This window comes from Chlorocebus sabaeus, chromosome 9, assembly GCF_047675955.1.
Source record: "Chlorocebus sabaeus isolate Y175 chromosome 9, mChlSab1.0.hap1, whole genome shotgun sequence".
Classification (NCBI taxonomy): domain Eukaryota; kingdom Metazoa; phylum Chordata; class Mammalia; order Primates; family Cercopithecidae; genus Chlorocebus; species Chlorocebus sabaeus.
The window spans coordinates 30239142-30251158 of NC_132912.1; the positions used below are offsets into that span (position 1 = coordinate 30239142).

Consider the following 12017-nt stretch of genomic DNA (forward strand, 5'->3'; position numbering starts at 1 on the left):
AATACAGTACTCTCACCGGATGCAAAATCTGCTTATGCGCAAGGTGGAATTCTCCCAGGCACGGGCTCCACAGGACTGAAGGAGTGTGTGCAGATTTCGGTGTACGTGGATGGTCCTGGAACCAATTTTCTGCATATACTGACAGACAAGTATGTCTACTTCCTACAGGAAGCGGGGAGTTCTCAAAAGAGATGTGAAGGAATACTGGGAATATCACATTTTAGTTAGAAACAGGATTTTATTTTTGAAAACAGAAAAATCAAACAGTATTTTTAAAATGCAATCCACTGATGTCATCATATTTGGTTTGGAATACCTAAGAATGCAGTGACCGAAATGTCTGTTCTAAAAACAAACATTTTTTGATATCAGTATCAACCCACTTTAATGTATATGTAAGAGAACTTCGCTTGAAAAATACAAATACACATATTCAAGAGCACTACCAAATTTTGAAGCTTAATGTATTCACTGCCAACGTATTGTACATAACTAAAAGTCGTTTTAAATGTTTTCTAAACAGGGAGTGGATATCAACAATGGTTTCATCCTAAAACTGAGTTTTAGCATTTGTTTAGTATAGTTTACCTATTTAGTTAAAGCACATTACAATAATCTTTCACCCATTCCTTGTGGCTTATGTTTATTTTCATTTTTTTAGAGAAGGAATCTTGCTATGTTGTCCACGATGGATTCAAAATCCTGGGCTCAAGAGATCCTCCTGCCTCAGCCTCCCGAGCAGCTGGGACTATAGGTGTGCGCTGCCACACTCCACAGCTGATGTTTTAATAAAGTGCCACTGAGGATCAGACTGATCAGACTGATCAGACTGAAAACATGCCAGAACTTCAGACCAGGTTAAGGGGGGCCAATGAGAAGATCATGAAAAGTGACATCAGATGAAAGCTGAGATCTGTGAAAGTTTCAAATCAGTTTTTCCAAGTAGTCCACAGACAGTTTGATAGGATAAGCCCAGTTCTTTACATAACGTAGCAGTCATCATGTCTGAGTACTAATTGTTCTCTTCTCATTGGTTTCTGTGAAATTTGCTGTTCTGTTACTTTTTAAAGATTCTAACAAGTTTTTGACTCTTTCATTTGCAGACCTTTTTCTTTTCTTCTTGGTAAGGGACCTTCTGTTTGGAACAGATGGTAGCAATATGGCTGCCAGCCCCCAGGGCTGATGACTTGATACGGAAGGTCGGTCTGTATCTTCCTGTTGTAAAATCCAGGCACTTTCTTGGGCCAAATCTACAAATTTTTGAAGCTGGCTTTGACTTACATTTTTGCTTATGTTGAGAGAAGTTTCAAATGGATTCTGAATGTACAGAGGAGAAGAATCAGGTTTGTTTTGCTCCCTTCCCTATAGATCATTACACAGAAGAAAAAATGAGTTACTGTACAAGAAGGGCTTAAATCAATAAAATGTCAAAACACATAAAACATCAGCATTAACTTTACACAGTAAAGAAGTTCTTTCTCAGGGGACTGAGTATGTATGCATGCTGGGTGTATGTACTTCTCATTTTTTGTGGTTTTCTTTTTCCAGTTGTAGTTTTATGAGTGTTCTTTGGAGAAATAACTTAGGCTTATCATCTATGGATGATGATGTCATTGCTCAGAGAAGAGGTATCTGGACTAAGTCAACTGACAAAAGCCTTTTTAATATAATATAACTTTTACCTGACAAGGTAGAGCATGAAAGGAGAAAAAAATGATTAAAAACGGCAGAAAGTAAGATGAAGCTATATTTATTTCTAAGACTTGCTAAAAGCATACCTATTATAGTAGAAAAAGAAACAAAAAATTAGAAACCTTAAATTAAATATATTAATTAATGTTTCCCAAGTATGAGATGAGGAAAAAAGAGCAGGAACAAAGGATTATTCATTATTTATTTAAAACACTAAAAAGTTTCCATTATCTTCCTATAGATCCAACAACAGGGCTCTGCCACATAAGATAGTATCTCACAGAAATAAAAAAGACACCTGTAATCCAAGCATTTTGGGAGGCCGAGGGAGGCAGGTGGAACACCTGAGGTCAGTAGTTCAAGACAGGCCTGACCAACATGGTGAAATCCCATTTCTACTAAAAATACAAAATTAGCCAGGTGTGGTGGTGCGTGCCTGTAATCCCAGCTACTTAGGAGGCTGAGGCAGGAGAATCACTTGAACCCAGGAAGCGGAGGCTGCAGTGAGCCAAGATCGTGCCACTGCACTCCAGTCTAGGCAATGGAGTGAGACTCTGCCTCAAAAAAAAAAAAAAAAAAAAAAAAAAGAGAGAGAAAGAAAAGCTAAAGCTATGAATCATATGACCAATATAAGCCATTAGTCTATATATCTTTTCCTCTTTCAAATGATACCATAAATATTACTTAATTAACTATTACAAAGTCAATGGTCAAAATTCCCCAATGTGAGCAGCAACTATTTATTCCCTAACTTATTTCATGCTTAGCATCTCTGAGCTTTGGAGTACAAAAAGGGTGACAAACTTTGTATGCTTATGACTTTTTCCTTCTAGATTGCATTTGCAAAGCTTTCTGAATGAATCCTTTCTCCTCTCCCCAATCTTTTAACAGAGTCCATGAGCAGGGTAAGAGGGAAGGATGAAAAGAGAGGTGAAGAAATAAGGAGAAAGTATATCTGGGTTTGTGTTTTATGAAGCCAATCTTGTAAGGTTTGCAATCAAGTAGCCAAATGCTAAACAAAATAAACCCAAACAGAGGGCTATGCCAAGTTATCTCCCACTTGTAAACAACTTTTGTCTAGGCTTCTGCCTGAGTTTCTTTTTTAAAAGAAAAAATGTCTTTCATCCCAGGTACTCAGAAGAATCCAAATCATAAGTTCATTTGCTCTACAAAAAAAAAAAACAAAACAAACAAACAAAAAAAAACCTAAATCCTAAGGGCTCAAATTGAGGGAATCACTGAAATCTATCTTTGGGACTTAAATTTATTCCACAGACACAAATCCAGTTTAAAAACAGCTGTATGTAAATAATATTTTTCAGGAAACTTTCTGGAATGTATTCCATATTGTGAGGGAAACAGTATTACACTAAGTGAGGACAGAAGTCCCATGGCATAATAACAAGGCAGATGCTAAAGAGCTAGCTTTTGCTCTTTGGCATAAAGGGATGATTGACCTTAGTCAAGTCATGTAACTTCTCTGGACATCAACCTCCTTGTTACTAGCAATTACTATAGAAAAGAAACAAAATAACATTCATTAGTGTGTTTTGAAAACAGTTAATTAAATATTACTACAGTGGAAGACCAGATACTAATAACTAAATAGTGAAACATTATTTACCTGTCGAATATTTATGGAATTTTTATTGAAAGCAAAATTGCCGAAGTACTCAAAAAATTCCTTCAGTAGTAATTCTGTAAGAAAATAAAACAAGGACAATCAGAGGAAAGCCTATTTCAATCCAAAAAGGATCAAGTAAGCAGAAAGACACTTACCTAATGCTTCTGTGTTCCCTGAAGGTTTAATTCTATTCAAGTCACGAACAAATGTGCAGTTGTTGCCTTCTATTATACATTTATCTTCTGCATCTTAAACACAAACAAAACATATTTCACATATTTCCCTTTTTTTTTTTTTTGCCTGAGACACAGTCTCGCTCTGTCATCTAGGCTGGAGTACAGTGGTATGATCTCAGCTTACTGCAGCCTCCGCCTCCCGGGTTCCAGCAATTCTCCTGCCTCAGCCTCCCAGGTAGCTGGGATTACAGGCACACGCCCCCACGCCCAGCTCATTTTTGTATTTTTAATAGGGATGGGGTTTTACCATGTTGGCCAGGCTGGTCTCGAACTCCTGACCTCAGGTGATCCGCCCACCTCATCTCCCAAAGTGCTGGGATTACAGGCGTGAGCCACGCGCCTGGCCTATTTCACATATTTCAAAGATATTCCCTACCTCAGAATAAAATCTATGATTTAAATAAATTTAAGACCAGGCACGGTGGCTCAAACCTGTAATCCCAGCACTTTGGGAGGTTGAGGCGGGCAGATCACCTGAGGTCAGGAGTTCGAGACCAGCCTGGTCAACATGATGAAACCCCGTCTCTACTAAAAATACAAAAATTAGCCAGGTATGGTGGCGTGTCCCTGTAATCCTAGCTACCAAAGAGGCTGAGGCACGAGAATCTCTTGAACCCAGGAGGCAGAGGTTGCAATGAGCTGAGATCACACCACTGCACTATAGCCTGGGCAACAGAGCAAGACTCCATCTCAAAAAACAAAACAAAACAAATAAATGTAAATAAATTTCTACTCTATTCTTTATTTAAATCATAGATTTTATGAATGATTAAATAATTATGATTGAATGATTTAATAACGATTTAATCTATAATTTCTTGTCTATGATTTAATGATGTTAATTTCCCTATGGGATAACTAATCTCAAATCTTTTTATCTTCTTTTAATGAAGTTAAATTTAAAAAAAGATTTGAGACTAGTTATGCCACAGTGAAATTAACATTACATTTAATTTAGCAATCTAGAATTATTATCTTTCAACAACCCAATGATTCCTAATCAATTTCTGAGGTAATCAGTTTTCTAATAGTAGATGAAAATATAGGGAGTTCCCCTATCTTTCACCAAACCAAATTTCAGCACTATCTCTAGTCAATACTTAATTTACATACCCAGTTCCATTCTTACCATCTTCATACATGACACAAACTGAATGCTAACAAAAAAAGCTTCAGGTAATTTCTAAAATGTAGCACTCTAGAGTAACTGGAATTCAGTAATTCAGCAAAGTGAACTCAACGACAGCACATTAGACTCAGGCATTCACCTTTTCTACTAGTATTTATATCTTTAGAGGTAATCATTTTCATAAATATACAACCACCATGAAATCCCTGGCCCACACTATCTGCAATAGATAATATGCTGTTTACAAGAGCAAATTCCCACTCTTCAGAAATCTCATGAATGGCTACTTCTTATCTGAAAGCATTTCATAATTCCAAACTGGTTCTCCATACTTTTTGTTCCATTCACCATCTGACTTATCTGACTGCACTCTGACTGTCAGTATGCTGTCCACTCCTCTGCCCCAGTCTGGAACTACAAAGGCCACTATCCTATTCATTACTGTCCAACTCCCCACCGCCGACCTGCCTGCAAGGAGCATCTAGCATATAGCAGGCATATAATCAATAATCTGAATGACTGCTGATATTTTATTTTTTATTTTAATTTTTTTTTTTTTTTTTTGAGATGGAATCTGGCTCTGTCACCCAGGCTGAAGTGCAGTGGCGTGATCTTGGCTTACTACAACCTCTGCCTCCCAGGTTCAAGTGATTTTCCTCCCCCAGCCTCCTGAGTAGCCGGAACTACAAGCAAGCACCACCACGCCCGGCTAATTTTTATATTTTTAGTAGAGACAGGGTTTCACCATGTTGGCCAGGCTAGTCTCAAACTCCTGACCTTAAGTGATCCACCTACCTCGGCCTCCCAAAATGCTAGGATTACAGGCATGAGCCACCGTGCCCAGCCCAGATATTTTAAATGCCTATAATCACCAGAGAGATAAATAAGCCTCCTATAAATTTGTCTCCCATTTTTTGTGTTTTTTGTTATTTTTTTGTCAAGACCTGGTTACCTGCATAATTTCTCAAAAATTATTCTAGGTTCTAACATTTTAATAGCACATTTTATGTGCTCTACTATACAATTTATAATATGTTGAAGGAGCTATATAAAATGTGTGTGTGTGTATATATATATATATTTCTACTTAGATCTATTTTTAAGAAACCTGGGCACATGTTTTACTACTTCAAGTAATTAACAGTTTATGTTTTTTGTGAGGCAGTGTCAGTCATATATATTGATGCTCTTTTAGCTGCTGTGTCTTTTTTCAGGAACGAATCTTCAATGAAAGCACTAAGCACAGAAGTAAATGTAACAAAAGTAGCAAAGTCAGAAAGCATGGAAAACACAAGAAAATGAGATGTATGAGAGAACACAGTGGAGATTACAAGAAAACACAAAGAAACAGGGCAATTCAAGAGGAACCAAATATGAAAGTTAACATCATGGTCCATCTCGCCCAGTACAAACAGCCCTCAACTTTAAAATGTTATCCAATCATTTTGAAATCTATACAGTGAACTCTTACTATGAACCCAATACTATGCCAGGAACAGAAGACGCAGAGATGAAGCAAAGACAGCCAGCCCTAGAAACGCTGGGGCAGGCACATAAAAGAACTACAACAATCTAACAGTTGTTACAATACAGGTGTGTACCACGGGCTTGGAAACCAACAAAGCACTACCCACTGGGAGGCAGAGAGGATGGCGAGAAAAGACCTGACAAATGAGATCCTGTACTGGGTTTGTCTGTCTTTTCTGGCTTAATCTTGAGATTCTCCATAAAAAAAACCAGGGCCAGGGGGAGGCTGGGAGAAGGCCATTTCAGGCAAAAGCATGGAGCAATGAAAAAAAGCACAAAACATCAGGCATCATCAAGGAGTTCAAGATTGGCTAACGCTCCCCACTGGTACACAGGAATCAACGTAAGAGAAGAGGATGAAAAGGAAGCTGATAAAGGGCCCTGCACACAATGTGAAAAAGTTTGGTCTTTATCTTAGCTTAGGTTCTAAATAGTAGTTTACAAAGTCCTAGAAGTTCTGGAAGGTATTCTAGGAATTCATGCTGCCTTCTGTTAATAAACAAGCAAGGAAGCAAACAAAATATTTTTTTTCTTTTAAAAAAGAACAAATTGATACTTTATTTGTATATCAAATGAGAGGTACAGTTTAGAAGAAATGAAATGATTGTACACAAGATTCAAGTCACTTAGATGATTAAACACCGAGACTCAAGATGGTTTTGATTGTTTCACAGTTTAAAATTATTTTCTCCCTTAGGTTTAATGTCCACCAATGTTGAACTACTGGTCCAAATTAGAAAGTATAAAAACAATGGATTTTGGGAAAAAAAAAAAAAAAGATAAGGAAAATGTTGATAAATTCTCTTCAAAATGATCTTCACCCAATTCTTAATATTCATTAATCTAAGACAAGTTATTTTGTAGCAACTTCAAAAACCATAGGTGATGGAAGGCAAAAAATGTATCAAATTTTGCTTGGCATTTATTGGCAATTAGGCCTCTACAATGTGCTATATGCCGAGACGCAACTGTAAAAACTAGCCTGAAAAATTATCTTACCATATTTTAAAACTACTGCAAAAATTTAAAAACAATCAAATTTGATGTTTCAAGTGAAATATTAAAGAATTCCAAGCTACTTTTGCCTGTTTTGATGCTATAAGATGTGAACATATTTAAATGTATTTTAAAGTAGATTTGGAATTAAAAACTCACCAGGTCATTTAAAATTTGTCCACGTATCATATTCTTTTCCCAAAATAATTAGTGGAGGCTAGGCACGGTGGCTCACACCTATAATCCCAGCACTTTGGGAGGCCGAGAAGGACTGCTTGAGCCTAGGAGTTTGAGACCAGCCTGGGCAATATAGTGAGACCCCATGTCCACAAAAAGTTTTTTAAAAGATTAGCTGAGTGAGTGGTGGCACAAGCCTGTATATCCCAGCTATTGAGGAGGCTGAGGTGGGAGGATGCCTGGGAGGCAGAGGTTGCAGTGAGCCAAGATTGCACCACTGCACTCCAGCCTGCCTACAAAGTAGAGCACAGTGGCTCACGCCTGTAATCCCAACACTTTGGGAGATCAAGGTGGGAGGATCCCCTGAGTCCAGTTCAAGACCAGTCTGGGAAACATGGCAAGACCCCATTTCACAAAAAATTTAAAAATTAGCCAGGTATGGTGGTGCATGCCTATCGTCCCAGCTACTCAGTACGCTGAAGTGAGATTACCTGAGCCTGGGAGGTCAAGGTTATAGTGAGCTGAGATTTTGCCACTGTAATCCAGCCTGGGCAACCGTGCAAGACCCTTTCTTAAAATAAACAAATAAATAATAAACAAATTTTAAAAAATTAGTGGACATTTTAAAAAAAGATAATAGAAAGTTACTGAAGGACTGCAAAAAAGAATAATACTATCATATGTATTTGTGAAAATCACTCTCTTAACTAAGAACAGATTGGTGGGAACCAAACTGGAGATAAGGGAGAAAGACAATATAAGTCTTCACAGGCAGAGGACAACAGGGCCTTGACATGGGCAGGGGTACCAGTACTTGTAAGACTGAAGGGAGCAATCAAGATGTTTAGGAGTAGTCTATACCAAGTTCAACTTTCTTCCGCTCCTCCTTTTATAGCTTCTACTGTTGCTCAGTTACTGAATTCCAAAAGTTCCGTGATTTTCCCCATGATGATTTCTATGAGAGTAGCATTAAGCATCACTGCACACAGCAGGAGTGGAAAAGGAAGTGCTACTTACAGGTAGTTTAATGGTGAAGATCTGCCCCATATCTTATGTATTGCTTACCTCTCCACTAGATTGTGAGTTATCTGAGAACACTATTCATATCCCCACTGCTCCAATAACACCTGATGCATAGGAAGTAATCAGTAAATACTGAATGACACTAAGGGATGAAATGAGCACAGATATTGATGCTGCCCTTTATTTTAATCTCAAAAGTGAGATAAGTGACCACCACTCTACCCCACTGAAAACTTCCGTTTTCCCTTAACCTATCAAATCTAGCTTTATTTTATTTTATTTCATTTTATTTTATTTCTTTAGGCTAGTCAAGTGAAGCAGTGGGAGTGGAGAAGAAACACAGAAATTTGTAACTGGCTGTGATCAATTAGTTGTAAACACAAATCAAGCTTTTTTTGAAGTCAATTTCAAACAATATCAACACTTACGGTGCTGACAGGAAGAGATCACTTCTAATATGGATAAGGGAAGGTAGCATGGAAGAAATAATTTAGACCGAGAGAAGAGAAAGCAGATTCCAGGCAGAAAAACAGTGTGAACAAAGAGCTAAGATGAAATGTTCCAAGGGTAATCACAGCACTGGCTGGAATGTGGGACACATAAAGAGGAGTAGAGAAGAGGATGGAAAACTGGGCCGTGTCTAGAGATTTTAAACACCAAGCTACATAAATACTTTGCCTTTTAAGGTCATTTTAAACAGGAAGATTTAAGAAAGCACTCAATCGAATTATCAGGCAGCAATTACATAAGATGGGTAGAAGACACAGTATGCATTTGTATGTATGTGCCCCTTAATTACCTTCCCTTTAGCGTTTACAACTGCAAGATTTTATAACATAACTTCTCCAGCAGGCCTCAGCGAGGCTGAGGCACAAGAATCGCTTGAACCTGGGAGGCATTTATAAAATCATTTATAATACCAACGATATAGTATGTCAAATTTAAAATAATGCACCTAAAAGCTTATAAGCTTTTCATTAAAAACACATTTAGAATCTTTGAAACATCATGAAACAGTTTTAGTATCTCTAATACAAGTCTAAACATAAGTTCCAATTTGAAAGTCATCTCTGAGACTGTGATCCAATCAAAAGTTGTATCTGAACAAGTTGTATCTGAAAAAGGTCATTCTAGACGTGGTCAACTAGGGGGGAAGCTCCAGCTATCACACAACTGCTGTAAACAACCTTGCCAACTGATACACAGAAAACAGAACTCTCAAAAAATTTACCTAAAGGTATATAAATTTAGCTAAAGGCATATAAAGGTATATAAATAAAGCTTAAAAAGCTAGCTAAAGGCCCTGGCTTCCCAAATCATCTGTTCTTACGACTCCGGTAGGCTTTAAAAAATAACAATAATAATAAGTTTAGATTCACAAGGCTTTGAAAGTCAAGACAAATTTTATGACTAATAAACAAATAGATGGGGCTTTGGTAACACATGGTAATTACATTTACTCATAACATCGGAAAAAGAAAATGGAGAAGTTTCTTTCTAGTCTTACCTGCTAGGGTTTTTAAGGAATCTAGTGTTGGAAGAATAGGAGGTGATCTTCTCTGGAGAAAAAAGATGACCATCATTGTAAGGGAGAAATTTGTAATCCATGCACCAGGAATACTACTTGTTAGCGAATGTGCTCGAGCCCAGCATCGTATACCGAACACCAAGGCTCTCACTCTTGAGTCTAGGGTACCATATATATAAAGGAGTTCAGAACTTGTCAAGGCAATCCTTCAAAACATAAAAATAAGAAAAATTTTCAAATCCCCAAATTATAAACCAAGTAGGTTAAATTAAACATATACCAAGAAACATATCTAAATATCCTACTATATCTGAATGTATTCAGAACATGATTAGATAATCAAAAGCATTATGAATTTGCAATATAAAATTTAATATGAATGGCTGAATATCAAATACATTCATTCCCATTAAAACATCCTCTTAAAATTGATAATTAAAATGTAAGCTGGGTGCAGTGGCTCATGCCTGTAATCCCAGCACTTTGGGAGGCCGAGGTGGGCGGATCACTTGAGGCCAGGAGTTAAAGACCAGGAGTTCAAGATCAACAGGTGAAACCCCTTCTCTACTAAAAATACAGTAATTCAGCTGGGCGTGGTGGCGTGCCACTGTAATCTCAGCTACTTAGGAGGCTGAGGCATGAGAATTGCTTGAACCCGGGAGGCAGAGGTTGCAGTGAGCCAAGATCAAGCCATTGTACTCCAGCCTGGGAGACAAAGCAAGACTTTGTTTCAAAAAAAAGAAAGAAAATGTGGATCTAGGGCCAGGCGTAGTGGCTCATGCCTGTAATCCCAGCACTTTGGAAGGCCAAGGCAGGCGGATCACCTGAGGTCAGAGTTCGAGACCAGCCTGGCCAACACAGTGAAACCCCGCCTCAAACAAAAATACAAAAATTAGCTGGGCGTGGTGGCGCACGCCTGTAATTCTAGCTACTTGGGGGGCTGAGGCAGGAGAGTCACTTGAACCCGGGAGGCAGAGGATGCAGTCAGCCGAGATAGCGTTACTGCACTCCAGCCTGGGTAACAGAGCAAGACCCTGCCAAAAAAATAAAGAAAAAAAGAAAGAAAGAAAGAAAATGTAGATCTAAAACTTACAATTTTTATTTATTTATGAATTTTTTTATTTTTTTGAGACGGAGTCTCGCTCTGTCACCCAGGCTAGAGTGCAATGGCGCGATCTTGGCTTACTGCAAACTCTGCCTCCAGGGTTCAAGCCATTCTCCTGCCTCAGCCTCCTGAGTAGCTGGAACTACAGGCGCCCACCACCACGCCTGGCTAATTTTTTTGAATTTTTAGTACAGACAGGATTTCACCGTGTTAGCCAGGATGGTCTCAATCTCCTGACCTCGTGAGCCACCCACCTCGGCCTCCCAAAATGCTGGGATTATGGGCGTGAGCCACCGCGCCCGGCCTAGAATTTAGAATTTTTAAATCAAAGTTTCTAAACACGATTTAAATAATAAGTAAAACACACAAAGGCTCTTTATACTTATTAATAAATAGCTGGGCACAGTAGCTGACACCTGTGATCTCAGAACTTTGGGAAGCTGAGATGGGCAGATGGCTTGAGCCAAGGAGTTCAAGACCAGCCTGGGAAACATGACAAGACCCTGTCTCTACAAAAAATAAAAAAGTTAGCTGGGTGTAGTGTCACACATCTGTAGGCCCAGCTACCTGGGAGGCTGAGTTGGGAGGATCACCTGAGCCCGGGGAGGTCGATGCTGCAGTGTACCAAAATTAAGCCACTGGACTTCAGTCTCGGCGACAGAGTAAGGCATCATTTCACACATACATACATACATATATATATATAATTGATAAAGACAAAAAGGCATTTATTGGCTGGGCACTGTGGCTCACGCCTGTAGTCCCAGCATTTCAAAGCAGGAGGATGGCTTGAGCCCAGGAGTTCGAGACCACCCTGGGTAACATAGGAAGACCCTGTCTCTATAAAAATAAAAAATATATATATAAAAGAAAAACAAAATTTTAAAAATTTAATTAAAAAAAATAGGCGTGGTGGCATGCACCTATAATCCTAGCTACATGGGAGGCTGAGAAAGGAGGACTGTTTGAGCCCAAGAGTT

At 38.5% G+C, this 12017-nt stretch overlaps 1 protein-coding gene across 1 annotated transcript in view; it reads right to left on the reverse strand.

Moving 5' to 3' along the window:
• Window positions 1–218: 218 nt before the first annotated feature.
• MTPAP (mitochondrial poly(A) polymerase) overlaps window positions 219–12017 on the reverse strand; it is a 32410-nt gene continuing 20611 nt past the window's right edge. Inside the window, exons 6-9 of the mRNA XM_008002679.3 lie at window positions 9912–10138; window positions 3472–3564; window positions 3317–3390; window positions 219–1362 (exon numbers count right to left, since the gene is read on the reverse strand). Coding sequence (XP_008000870.1) covers window positions 1000–1362; window positions 3317–3390; window positions 3472–3564; window positions 9912–10138 — 757 coding nt within the window. The 3' untranslated portion in view covers window positions 219–999. The remainder of the gene's footprint in view (window positions 1363–3316; window positions 3391–3471; window positions 3565–9911; window positions 10139–12017) is intronic.